Genomic DNA, 13812 nt, shown 5'->3' with positions numbered 1-13812 from the left:
CACAGACACAAAATGGGATTTTATTGAATCATCACCGCTTGCCGAGTCAGTGAATGTTTGCCTGTGAGTTATGTGTGTGTGTGTGTTGTGTCTGCTTTTGTGTGTGCTTCATGGAGTGTTTTATCTGAGAAAATTATCAAGCATTCACACATTTATTTCAAGTCCAATCTTATATTAAATTACCATTATATATATATATATATTCCATATAAAATAATATTTTCGGGGCAAAATCTGGGAGAATGGGTTTGAGAAAGGTAGAATGAAGAAAAGCAAAGACAGAATGAAACCTTCTCTGGATCTAATGTACACACCACGTCCCCACAGGGAAGACTTTATTGTCCAGGTTGTATGTGAAGACCTTTGCAGACCATATGGGAATATTTTTATTCAACGCACACAGGGTTTTGTTAGAGGGGATGGCTGTTTGAAAATCGACACCTTGAATTGTGTCGATTGGTGACCATAATTCAGAGCAAGCTTTATAGGTAAACCATGGTCATCATGCCAATCAGTGCTCCATCCCCATGGACAATAGTGATGAAGGCAGAGTAGCAGAATTGGAGTGGAGGAAAGGAAAGGAACTTAAGCATTAGGGTCAAAGGTCACATGAGGTGTTTTTTTTACAAGAAAAGAAAGGAATGGCAGTGTGAGAATTAGATGTTGGTGCCTTCTCAAACAATCTTGTTCTCCAGGGCAGTGATCCTTTTCATCACAGCTTCCAGTGATGCTGCTGTCAAGGAAATAATGCAATAGTAGCATCCTAACCCTTTATGATGACTTATACATTTTGATGCTTTATACATCGTTGTCTATTCCTACACATTTTTCTTTTAGAGATGCATTGCTGCTAACATTCTGGTCATTATAAGCCAATGGTTATTTTCATTTTTATGGCTGATAACCATTTATTACTTATACAAGTTGGTGAAAATTAGCATGCATAATTAAACTTCCAATACTGACAGTTATATATCTATTAAAACCACTAAAAATCAGCTGTTAACCAGTATGGTACCATTATATTGTACACGCCCTAATTTCTTTACATTTGATTTTAATTTTAATAGTGAGTCCAAAGGTGTTTCATCTCAAAACCTTCTTAAAAAGATACATCTCACCTCTCAGCATTCTGTAAGTCAATATTGAATATTGAGCACAATAGGACTTTGTGTAGTAGACCTGAACCTAAACGTTTTAGTTAGGAAAGGATATATTTCTTTGTTAATGCCTGTAGTGCCTCCTCCACTTTTTTCTGGAACTTGACAATGGAATTACATTCACAGGGATCTTCCACTGCAGGTAACAGGAGAGCAAAAACAAATTTAGTTGATGAAATGCAAGTTTAAAGGTCATATTCATCTTGATTTTATTTACCTTGACAAACATTGATTTGCAGCTTCATTGCAATTTGGTTAATGGATTTGAAGTCCGCTGTGTAGAAGTAATGGTCAGTGACAGGTTCAGAGGCGATTTCTTTTAGCTCGTCCTCAACAGCGTTGCCAACGCCCACAGCATACATCTTAAAGCCTTAAGCACAGACACAGCGCTCTGTAAAACACTCAGATCTCATACACATTGCTTTTTGCATTGCATTTCTGTATGTTTTTTCCTAACCGTTATCCTTGGCCTTCCTGGCAGCATCTCTGATGGAGTCTTGTGACCTGCCATCAGTGAAGACAATACCGACCTTTGCCACTCCGGGTCTGGCGCCCTGGTTAGGAGTAAAGCTGTTATCCACCAGGAAACTGATGGCCAGGCCAGTCATGGTTCCCCTCTCCATATAGTCCATCTTTTTCACTGCTTCTTTCAGGGCCTTTTTGTTGTTGTAGCGTCCCAGAGGGAACTCCTGCTTCACAGTGCTGGAATACTGCACCAGTCCCACATGGGTGTTTGTCTCTGACACGTCCAGTTTGTCGATGATCAGGATGATCCATTTCTTGACCAGCTCGAAGTTCTCTGGTCTCACACTCTTGGAGCCGTCGATCAAGAAGACCACATCTGTGGCTGCGTTACTGCAAGCTGGCATAAGAGAGACAGAGGATGTTTGTTATAACTCATTAGTTTACAAACTAGGGTCCAGGAACCCCCAGGAGGATTCTGGGTGTCAACCAAAGATTTGAGAGAGAAATACAAAATTAATTATTAGGGCTGGCAAGTTAACATGTAAGCTTAAGGTATAAATTATATATGTATATATATATATAAAATAATTTTAAATACATTTGCCAAACTTAATTATTTCTAAATGTAAAATGGCTAAAAATCCAATTGATTATTTTATTAATGGCCCTAGTTTTCAACAGTAAGAAATAAATCTGAATCTGCATATATTTGTGTAAGAATATAAACAAAAAAATATAAACATAGGTTTATACAACTAACATTACCCTAATAGTGGGTGAAAAAAAAACACTTTATTTTGAAGTAAATATTTTCCATATGATATTTCCAGAAATGTGATTTTTGCTTCCGTATAGCGGAATATGAAAGCCAATTATTTTATTTAGATTTTTAAAAAAAGTAATATTACATTATTCTTTGCTTACAATCGGTAAATGGGTCTGTATGAAAATATAAAGCAGACTTAAAATTTTATAAAGGGTGTCATTTTTGGGTTAAAAAGCTTAAAACCCTTGTGGGACCCTTGATGTTAAATTATCAACAAGTCATTTAGTCACATGATAGTAGTTTGCTTATTTTGCTTAGAGTGAATGTGTTTGGTTAGTAGGGTGTGAAAGATAAAATTTCTCTTGGCCATTAAGAATCTGATTCATCTTTAAAGCAGGGGTTTTAAATACAGTACATCAAAAATTGCACATGGCTGTGAAGTCTTTTGCTCACGTCTTTGACACTTACCCAAAATTCATACATACTCACCGTTGCATGATCGGCCGTCGCCCTGGAGTGTAAATCCCTCTCTGCAGGCACACTTGAAAGATCCGGGTGTGCTGATGCAAATGTGCTCACAGTCATGATCGCCTGTTGCGCATAGGTCCGACACAACCTCTACCATGAATGTAACACACACACACACCGGGTAGGGGAAGGAAGTGTTAGCGAGGAGAGAATTACTCTATGTGAAGTGGGAACTCAAGAAAATCAATGCGTTTTAACAATCTGCTGCACTGCAAATGAACAGCAAATCTTTAAAACACACAGAAATATGTCAGAGACCCAGACACCCGAGACCTGCAGAAAAATAAAAGTTTAGGTATTAGACTCAATTTTGTTTGTCTCAGGTGGCTGTTGCTCTGATCCAGACTTTCTACTGCATTGGTTCTCAACCTTTTAAGGTTTGAAATTGTCTGTAATATCAGCAAGCTGAGAACCACTGCACTGCAGCGACTACAATCACATCAGTGGCTACACATGCTTTTACTTCCTCCCCCAGAGAAGTGCAGTGGAGATCTACATCTGGAGGTGAGATTAATCATAACATGCCCTATGGATACTCATGCCCTCTGTTGTTTATACACCTTTAATATCAGCAGCCATGGTGAGGACAGTCTCCAGACCTCTTTTCCCTCCCCTTTCTTCCTCTCACCCTCCTCCTTCCTCTTACCACAGAAAGCCTCCTGGAACTTCTTGGTGAGCTTCTCAATCATGCTGTAGCTCTCCACGTAGTCCACGTGATCCTCGAGAGTCTCGCTGGCCAACTGTCTGAGTGTGGTCATGTCCACACGACCCACTCCGATGGCGAATATCTCAATGCCGGCCTCTCGCGCCCTTGCTGCAATGTCACGGATGTTGTCCTGAGGTCTGCCATCGGTCACAATAATGGCCACCTGTGAATGTTTATTAATGATATATTTTACTGAAATGGTCTGAAACTGCTGATTTGCTCACATAATTGTAGATTCATATATTTGCCTGGGCCTAATGTATCCATTGCGGATTACATAGCACAAGATGCATGTTGCCAAACAAGAGGCTTAACTTTGTTATTGATGCCAATATGGGGGATTTATGGGATTGTTTGGACTCTGACCTTGCTTATGTCAGGGGATTTGCGTGCTCCCTCGGCTTCGCTGAAGGCCACATTCATAGCAAACTGGATGGCGAGGCCGGTCATGGTACCGGTGGACAGTGGCTCGATCTTGGACACGGCTTTGACGAGTGCTGCTTTGGTTTTGTGGGACTTTAGAGAAACCTCGTTCTTTACTCGACTGGCGTAGTTTACAACGCCCACGCGAGTGGCATCAGGCCCAACATTCAAACCGTCAATTACTTTGGTCATGAAGACCTTGACTTGTTCAAACTCTGAGGGGCGGACACTTCGAGAGCTGTCGATGATGAACACCACATCAGTGGGCTTGGTGTTACATAAGCCTGCAGCTGGAAAGAGTGAAAGAATGAAGAACAGATGTTAATATGTGTGAATATATGGAGGAGAGAAGTCTTATGCTCACCAGTGCTCAAAAAACTGTAATATTGTGAAATATTTTTACTATTTAAATGAACGGTTTTATTTTTGAATTTTAAAATGTATTTTATTCCTGTGATGACAAAGCTGTTTTTATATCAGCTATTAATTCAGGTTTCAGTGTCACATGATCCTTCAGAAATCATTCTAATATGCTGATTTGTTACTCAAAAAAAAACTTATTATTATCAATGGCAAAAACAGTTGTGCTGCTTAATATTTTTGTGAAAACTGTGGTATGTTTTTTTCAGAATAAAATGGAATGTTTAAAAGAACAGCATTTATTTGCAATAGGAATCTTTTTTTTATAACAATATAAATGTCTTTACTATTAGTTTTGATGAAAGTATTAATTTCTTTCAAAAGAAAAAAAAATGTTCCTGACCCCAAACTTTTAAACAGTATTGTACATATTGCGGTGAAGGAAACAAGTGAGAGTGAAAAGCAAGACTGTAGTCTGCAGGTAACTCAATAAATGTACAGTGTTGGTCCTTCTCATAATAACTCCCATTGATTATACATTCACCCTCAGGTATGTATGCACACACACACACACATACTCTCGTGCAGTACAGGGCCTCTTTGTGTACAAATGCAATGACATCTGAAACCTTAAAAACTAATTTTCCTAGAGGATATACAAGTTATGTACCACCACTGGAAACATAACTCTAATTACCCACTTCATTGAAGTTCCTCTGGTATTTTTAACACATATATCTTTGCAAATGAAACTAAGAATTTAATTAAAGATTCTCTAAGCATAGCTTTAGAACACAGAAAATTATCTTTAGCACTAGAGGAGATAATATAATTCTACTCAGAAGTTATAATTAGAAAAATGTTGGCTTCTCAGTGCATGCTTTTTGAGGTCACATGTTTGCTTATCAAACATGTAACAACTCTATTACCCAAACTATTGTTAAAATAAAAAATAGGCAAATATGATGATTTTAAATAAAATATTTCTACAGATGTGATAACTGTGAAAATGAGTAGTTTAGCATATGCTGTTGGCCTGCATGTATTTAGTCTTCTTAACTTAAAGGGACAGCAAACCCAAAAATTAAAGTTCTGTCATCGTTTACTTACTTTAAAGTTGTTCCAAACCTGTATGAGTTACTTTCTTCTGTTCAACAAAAAAGAAGATGTGGCCGAAGAATTCTGAAGAATGTTGGTAACCAAAAAGTTGCCTGTTGCCATTGACTTCTCTAGCCACATCTTCTTTTGGGTTTAGCAGAAGAAAGAAATACTGTTTCTTTTACTGTCCATACTGTTTTTGAACAACATGAAGGTGAGTAAATTTTCACCCTTTAAACCAGCTTCAGAAAAAATATAATGTTGGTTGACCTGCATTCTTTTGCTATTCTTTGTAGTTATAGTTATTTAGCATGCTGGTCAACCAACACTAACCAACATGCATTTCAAAGCCTTTTCTGCAAAGGACACAACTACATTGAACCAGCCAGACTCATTTTTGTTGGGATAACATTTGCCCTTCAATACATATTCAACAACACAAAATTATTCCTGTTGTTACTGGGTTATTAGTACCCAGTGATAAATTCATGACATTGATGGATCTGTTAATGATGCAGACTGTATTCTTACCCATAGCTGCAGCATTTCTCAGATCCATGGTGGCTTGAGCTCCCAGGATGCATAGCAGCATCACAAACCCCGGCAATGTCATACTGTAATGCGATGTGAGTCCTAATGACCTGCTCGACAACCAGAGACAGACTGATTCACAGACAGAGAGACGTGCAGGTTATCAACACACACATATTCACAGATACACACTTAAGTTTCGAGACGCCGCCCTCAAATCCATCTCCCCGAGGTGTACGGACTGTTTTGGGGGGAGGGGGATACCTGCTCCGAAAAACCTGGAGTTTGGGTAGGAAAGACAAACACACCTTGATCTGTGTATATGTTTGTGTAAGGGAAACCGAGTTCATTTGGAGCCCTAGGAGGGGTCTCTAGCTTGGGGTTGAACTCAAATAAACATTAAGATGAATATGGCTTTTCTGGGCACTTTTCCTCTAAAAATTAATTTCACACACGCAGGAATTTATGCACAGGAATTATGTGGGAAGCCTCCGTGCCTGATCCAACACAGACGGCTCTGTTCTGACTATGTGTACGTGTACGTCTGTGTTTTTCTTCTATATGCACCATGCAGTGTCTAGTATGTCTGTTAGGAAATGCGAGTATCCATGTGAGCACATGTAGGCCTGTGTCTGAGTCTGTGCGTGAGATAAAAGTTGATCACACTGAGCGTGATACAGCATTTCTATTACAGGTGTAGGCCACATTTTCACCTGTCAGTACAAAATAGTTAAAGATTTCATATATTATTTTCTGTCACTGTAAAGTCACTGGCAGACCCCTTTTTAAACCTCCATGACTTACTTCTATGCAACATGAAAGGAGATATTTTACAGAGTGTCTAAAATGAAAATGAATGGTGACTACAGCTGTTAAGCAAGATTATCAGTGAATGTCTTAAATTTCAGCCAGTTCCTTAAAAAAAAGCTATTGTATGCCTTCAAAAGACATGAAACGCACTGCACAAATTGTATAAAAAACTTTTTTACTTTTTGTCATTTTGGGCTCGACAGCCCTGGTTACTATCCACTTTCAGTGTATAGAAGAAAGCAGCTCAAACATTCTGCTTAACTCGTTTTTTTTTTCTCAAATGACTTTGGAACGACATAGGGGTGAGTAACCCTTTAAAGCTTCTTGTGAAGTACCCAGAAACACTCCGAAAATAATTCTCCGGTAGTCCACTGTTTGTCTATGTAAATGAGGTGCATGTGTTTGTTTTATATATTGCATAACACAGCAATTAAGGTATCTGAACACATACTGTTTCTCCTGCTTCCATCCATCCCCAACCTGCCTGAAAAAGCCATGTGAAGTGTGCCAATGACACTGACAAGAACATTAAACAGTTTTTTTTTTTTATATTTTTTTTAAGTTTACTTTTTATTGTGCTATATTTTCCTGGCTAAAGTATTGATTGATAAAGTTTAGTGCTTTATAATTCATTTTGAAAAATGTTTAGCTATTGACCAAATAAAGTGGAAACTAAAGTATATGGAACAGTTTGTTTATATATATATAAATATTTTAAATACTTTACATATATTTTGTCATGTATCACTGAGCATGAAATGAAGATTTATGTGTTTGAATTTTATGCAATTATATCAAGCAATTCAGATGGTTATTACAGGGATTCAATTTCCCGTCTTACACAAACAGCTTCAAGTTACCTCAAGTTATCTCATAATCATATAACCAGATCTAGCTTCTGGCTTGTGATCAAATGATAAGCATGACAGTGATGCATGAGAGAAACATTACTGTTTAAACTGAATGCCTGCCAGTAAGGACACAATAATCAGAAACACATAAATTAAGTACCTTTATTTTGTAAAAGCATAGATGTAAGCAGAGCCACGCCTGTTTGTGTTGCATGTGGTTGTTAATATGCGTGCTTAATATTTGTGGCTTAAATCCATTTTTTGCATTTTGCATCATAAAAGCATGCCTGAAACACACATTCAGTTTAAGCCTCATGATAGGAAGGGGGAATGTCTTCTGCTCTCATCTTGAGAGCCTCATCATAAGAAGGGAGCTTCACCTGTTAGTCAAAAACACAACAAATATCCACATTTTTAAACAGTAGATAAAATATTAACTACATATAGTTGATCTATTTCTGTTAAACAATCACTCAAAAAACTGGGCAGTGACTTGGAATTGGAGGTTTATAATATATATGTAAAAAAAAAATTATGTTATACAACAACATTAAAACTGCTGTATCGTGTGACAGCAAAACAAACTCCATTATAAATGCACTCACTGTCACAGTATTTCCAGTGTCAACACTGACAGCAGCCATACTTTCTGCTTTCAGGAAATAGAAACACCTCATTGACACATGAAGGACGTACACCTACACAGAAAACACAGGGATACTAATAAGGCCCAAATTCACAGAATTATTCGAAACATATAAATGAACACACTTATATGCAAAAACCATCCAGAGGGGAGTTTAATTTCCCTCTACCTTTTCCCAAATCCTTCTCAAGGCAAAATACACTTTATGACTAGTTCCATACATCATGTTCATTCCTCAAATCCCCCTTACATTCCCTCTTCTACAGCTTAAAAACAGCTAAAAATCAGACCAGCAGACAAAACAACACTGTGTGAATATAGGTGTATGCGTGTTGTTCAGGAGTTCATTTTTATAGGATGATTACATGTATCATCATATATCCACTACTTTTCAAAAGTATTGGATCTGTGATATTTTAGAAATTTAACCTTTTAATCAGCAAAGATGCATTAAATTGATCGAAAAAGTGACAATTTAAGATATTTGTAATGTTCTAAAAGAAAAATGTATCATGGTTGCCACAATCATTAAACAGTGCAACCCTTTTCAACATTGATAACAATAATAATAAATGTTTCTTGAACAGCAAATCAGCATACTAGAATGATTTCTGAAGGATCATGTGACACTGAAGACTAGAGTAATAACAAAGTCCCTTTAATCCTTTAAGGGTATTCTATAGTCTTTTATAATTTTTATCAAATTAATGCAGGTTCGGTGAGCATATGAGACTTTCAAAAACATTTCGGCAGTGTATTGATTTGAACGATTAAATGAAAATTGCTTTATTGATAAAAGTAGTAAATCATTTAAAAAAAAAAAAAAAAAAAAAAAATTATATATATTTATATAAATTATTTATATATATATATATATATATATATATATATATATATATTAAAATATATTTAACAAATGCATTTCATATATCTAAAACTTATTTTCTGGTTTAAATATAATTTTGAATCCCAGTTTTTCAATGTAGTTTGAGACTTTTGAAGGCAATTATAGAGAAATACACAGACGGTTTTATACCTTCAGCAGTACGAACAGCATATAGAGAACTGAGTACGACATGGTGAAGTGGCCAATTTCCTCTTCATTCAAACTATCGACTCTCCTCACACTCTTCTGTTAGAGACATACATACATGTACACATTAGTTGGGTAGAATTATGCTGAAATTAAAAGCTGAATAGCCATGCGTTTGTCATGAAGTCAACATTTGGTTTTATGACAAAATGTATGTTATGTATCTCACTACAAATTGCAGCATGTCTCTGTAGTTGGGGGTCCCTGGCAGACCCCAGGCTCCATCAAACAGGTACAGAAAACTCAGACTCAGCTCCACAAACATCATCAGCACAAAGGGCAGCACAAACATTGGGCCTTATACAGAGAGACACAAGTGTTGAGTTATCTTTCTATCAATCACACATTCAATCATTCACACTCCATATAGAAAAAGGTAAGAAATGAAGAGAGAGAGAGAAAAAAAAAAAGATTTTTCCCTGTTATAGACTGATCAGTTTTGAAATGTGTAGTTTGGAGAGAGCGCTAGGATTCCGTGTTTCACCACCTTCATAAATATTGAGACAAGCTCTCTTTCTGGAAGCTGGGTAAATATTGGTGTCAGCCTGCAGAGTTGAAAATCGAAGGTGCACACTCGCACACACTAAACCACTGCTTACATGCATAAACATCCAATAAAACAAAAACAGACCAGACTTATTTAAAAGGTTTCACCACACAGATCGTTACATTACAAATTTAGTATGTATATTTGTCTTCAGTAGCACAGATTTATCATTGTTCTTGTAAACTCCTCAATGAGTATTTATTAGAGTAAGTTGTTTGCTGTGCTGAATATGGTGTGCATTCAAACAGCACAGAAGTCATAGTATAATAATGGCATAATTATTCCAGGTTAATTTACATATTTTTGTAAGTAAATGCTATAAACTAATATTTAGTGTGATATAATAACCTTTAGTGTCATGCATAAAACAATCACCTTAAAAACCTATCTGAAAATAAATAAACAGATAAATTGTGAATATAAATTTTATTTCTGTCAAACTTGGTTTAGCATTGTATTTTATTAGTATGCCCGGGAAAATGAAACTAACACAGTTTGTTCTTGTAATCTGCAGATTAAAAAACCATCTGATGAAAAAAAAAAAAAAAAAAAAGATGTATGTATCAATTGCAATTCACCTAATGTAATATTTTTTTTGTACAGTTAATAAAAATAAAATATAAAATTTAAACATTAACTATATCTAAATATTTTTATTTCATTCATAATGCAGTTATTCATGTATTTAAATGTATTCTGTAATGTATCACAGTTTTTGCTCAAAAACCACATTTAATTCATTTATTTCTGTACTGATGTTTTCAGACTAATGTATCACTGTGTTTTCCCCCACATTTCCATTTATTTATGTTTAGAGTATAGATAGTTTTCTGTCAGTGGCAGTGTACACAATACCTTGCGTTTAGAGAAGAGGACCAGCACAGCAGAGATCGACATCAGAACCAGCATCAGAATGTTAGTGCTGATGTCAACTGGAGAGAAACAAAGAGAGAGAATTTTAATGGCTTTCAATTTAATATCTTATATCAAATAGAGTTATTTTAATGTTTTTTTTATCTTGTGCTAAATGACTAAGTAATTTATGTCTTATACTGAACCATGTTTGGTCAAATGTAGCATTTAGGGATTTTTATATTGATTTCATAAAAAGTTTTCATATTTAGTAAAAATTATTTATATTTTTTATAAACTAAACACAAAAGGTGTTTTTATTTAAAGGGGTCCTATCCTCTTTTACAAAGTCTTGGTTTTGGGTATGTAATAGAACATGCTCTCATGCTTGGTTGTTTGAAAAACGCATTATTTTTCACATAATTTACATTATTACAATACCTTACTCAAACAGCTCAATTATTTCCGGGTTTGATAAAGGCCCGCCTTCCGAAAAACAAAATGTGTTGTGATTGGTCAGCTGTGACTAGGCTGCAACTAGACATGGACTGAAGTAGTTAAGCGTGACAGTCTGGGAAGCTATTCTGGTTTCCTTTGCTTTAAAGCTTTACTTACATCAGCTGGTTTTTCAATTAAACAAAAATGCCCCCAAAACAGAGAATGGGTGACTTGAAGGAATTAAAAAAAAAAACACTACAGCAAATTATACATGTCAAAAGTGAACTGTCTAATTTGTGATGAGATAAGAAAAGTGTTCTGTTACTCTCCATTTTTAAAGGCAGATGCATCTATGCATTCAATAGAGTATGTAGGTGACACCCATCGAAGTCCTGATAATCCCAGCCACTTTTTTTGCAACCATGATCAACAGTATAATATCCCTACACAACTACATCATGAGTAAAATAAAATTATTTAAGTTTTTCTGTCTACAAAATATATAATATCCAATAGAGACCATAAGTCTGAGGTCAATGACAATCTGCAATTCAAAATGTAATTTAAATCTTTACATATATTAAAGGGGTCATATGGTGTTGCTAAAAAGAACATTATTTTGTGTATTTGGTGTAATGAAATGTGTTTATGCAGTTTAGGGCTCAAAAAACATATTATTTTCCATATACTGTACATTATTGTTTCTCCTCTATGCCCCAACTTTCTGAAACCTGTCGTTTTTTTACAAAGCTCATCGTTCTGAAAAGTGAGGTGTGCACCCTAATGAAACTGACATGCATATCTTTTGGGATGGTCCTCACACACAGCTATTTTGGTTGAATGTTATCAATCACAGTGTGCTCCAGGGTTTCTCTCTGCTTTTTAAGGATGTACTGTTTGGCTTCTTTAATATACAAAAAGACAAAATTAATTAATATTTTATTATTAACCTATACTTATTAACCTATACCTATACTTATTAATCTATACTTTAACCTATACGTTTTAGGGAGCGTGGACAAGTCTTAACTTTTATAAAGAATATCTCTTTGGATTTGAGACTTTAGTCTTTGCAACTTTACAAATCTGTTTTATGCACCAAGAGCTTGTAACACTCCAAAGAGAAAGGAAAAATTGAAATCATATGACCCCTTTAAACAATTTAGAATTCTGAAATGCATTTTTGATACTTATGTGAAATCTTGGGACAAAACTTCCTATGAAATTATGAAATAATTCATAAGAAAAATTTAACTTTTGAACTTCATTTAATATCTGAATGAAGTGAACTCACACACACGCTGGCCCCTGGTAGCTTTAGCTTCATGATAGGTGACAGAAAATGCCTCTTTATCCAATGAAACCATTAGAATGATGTTCACCAATTTCAGCACATTACCAATCTAGAGAGACATGTACATACACACACACACACACACACACACACAGAGGGTACAGATGAAATGAATGTAACGGAGTGAATTCATAAAGGTAAATGTGTCTCAGTTTGTGTATATTCTGGCAGCCGGTGTGTTTGGTCTCTCTTCTCAGAGCCAACACCAACAGAACAAGTTACACAAGAACAGCAGTTCATTCAGAAAAACCTGTAGAAGTGTAAATGTCATAACATAACTCAGCTAGATGTCCTATGGAAGCTTAAACACAGTCTGGTTGACAGAGGGTTTCCTCTAAACTTATTTATTCCTAAACCGATGATGCTAACAATTGTGGTTTAAGTGTCCATAAAAGCTTTATAATAATCTTACTCAAATCGGAACATTGATTCTCACTCATTTCCCATCCCCCAGATCATAATGTGAAATTGTTTCTTAGTAGTCTATATATGTAGTTAGTACATTTAGTATCTCTCACTATCTGTCTTATCTATTGGTTGCTAAATAAATATCAGCTTCAGATAAAGAGATGGCAAGTGCTGTACAACAAACATAGTGTTAAAAAGAACAGTCAATATTGAATCTCAATCTGTGGCTCAGTAACTGACTGACTTCTAAATGGCGCCAGCTTCCTGTAAATGCACAACCTCTCCATTAAGTGTATGCACAAAAAAACAGCAACAAAATGGGTGTGCTGTCTTGCCAGAGTACAAAACCTTAAAATATTTACTCTAGGAAGTATGCAAGTCCCTAGAATTACTGCAAGTGTATCCATCTGATATGTTACACTAACAAACAATTACAAAGAGTGGATCAGAACAGGAAGGCAGTAAAGACTCTAATTGTAACTATATAAACACATTGTATACAGTGTCGGTATGTGGTTGTATATGTTTGCATGAAGTTGTTACCAGATATAAGACAGCAAATGAGAGGGTCGCAGTGGTGACATGGCAGCAGAGGATGCGTGTTCCAGACATCTTTCTCTTTGTCTCTTTCACAATGATACAAACAAGCTGAAACACTCAGAAACTGTCACATAAATCCACCCTGTTACTGACGAACACACATGCACATGTTAGTTCCTGTGTGGTGGTCAGGGCTTCCTGTATACTTTGAGAACTTGATGATGCTTTGTGTTATT

General features: G+C 35.9%; 2 protein-coding genes across 3 annotated transcripts; both read right to left on the bottom strand.

Moving 5' to 3' along the window:
• On the bottom strand, positions 1-7342 carry LOC109110957 (cartilage matrix protein-like). 2 transcript variants are annotated; one of them, XM_042745947.1, is made up of 8 exons: positions 6038-7338; positions 3992-4338; positions 3566-3788; positions 2881-3009; positions 1618-2022; positions 1378-1530; positions 1216-1296; positions 1-724 (listed from the first exon to the last, which is right to left on the bottom strand). In XM_042745947.1, exons 1-8 carry the CDS (start codon positions 6117-6119, stop codon positions 675-677), a joined length of 1470 nt encoding a protein of 489 aa, XP_042601881.1. In that variant the 5' UTR covers positions 6120-7338; the 3' UTR covers positions 1-674. The 2 variants fall into 2 exon arrangements, with proteins under 2 accessions (XP_042601881.1, XP_042601882.1); XM_042745948.1 differs by lacking the exon at positions 2881-3009 and having other exon boundaries at positions 6038-7342.
• A 504-nt stretch (positions 7343-7846) lies between these two features.
• On the bottom strand, positions 7847-13745 carry LOC122140681 (lysosomal-associated transmembrane protein 5-like). The gene is made up of 7 exons (XM_042745307.1): positions 13580-13745; positions 12569-12677; positions 10840-10916; positions 9607-9735; positions 9381-9476; positions 8304-8396; positions 7847-8078 (listed from the first exon to the last, which is right to left on the bottom strand). Exons 1-7 carry the CDS (start codon positions 13646-13648, stop codon positions 8004-8006), a joined length of 648 nt encoding a protein of 215 aa, XP_042601241.1. The 5' UTR covers positions 13649-13745; the 3' UTR covers positions 7847-8003.
• Positions 13746-13812: the final 67 nt, after the last annotated feature.

Source organism: Cyprinus carpio, chromosome B19 (assembly GCF_018340385.1).
Source record: "Cyprinus carpio isolate SPL01 chromosome B19, ASM1834038v1, whole genome shotgun sequence".
Lineage (NCBI taxonomy): Eukaryota > Metazoa > Chordata > Actinopteri > Cypriniformes > Cyprinidae > Cyprinus > Cyprinus carpio.
The sequence above is the reverse complement of the archived record's forward strand: the minus strand, read 5'-3'. Positions and strand labels throughout refer to the sequence as shown.

Bases quoted from the DNA above. Each gene is read 5' to 3' on its own strand.
- LOC109110957 (XM_042745947.1), bottom strand. From the start codon at position 6,119: ATGACATTGCCGGGGTTTGTGATGCTGCTATGCATCCTGGGAGCTCAA. The intron at 1,531-1,617 runs GTTAGGAAAAAA...TCTGTGCTTAAG, and splicing joins CAGGAAGGCCAAGGATAACG to GCTTTAAGATGTATGCTGTG. The intron at 725-1,215 runs ATATCCTTTCCT...CAGCAGCATCAC, and splicing joins ACAGGCATTAACAAAGAAAT to TGGAAGCTGTGATGAAAAGG.
- LOC122140681 (XM_042745307.1), bottom strand. From the start codon at position 13,648: ATGTCTGGAACACGCATCCTCTGCTGCCATGTCACCACTGCGACCCTC. The intron at 12,678-13,579 runs GTAACAACTTCA...ATGTCTCTCTAG, and splicing joins CATTTGCTGTCTTATATCTG to ATTGGTAATGTGCTGAAATT. The intron at 8,397-9,380 runs GTATAAAACCGT...TTTTCTGTGTAG, and splicing joins TGCTGTTCGTACTGCTGAAG to GTGTACGTCCTTCATGTGTC.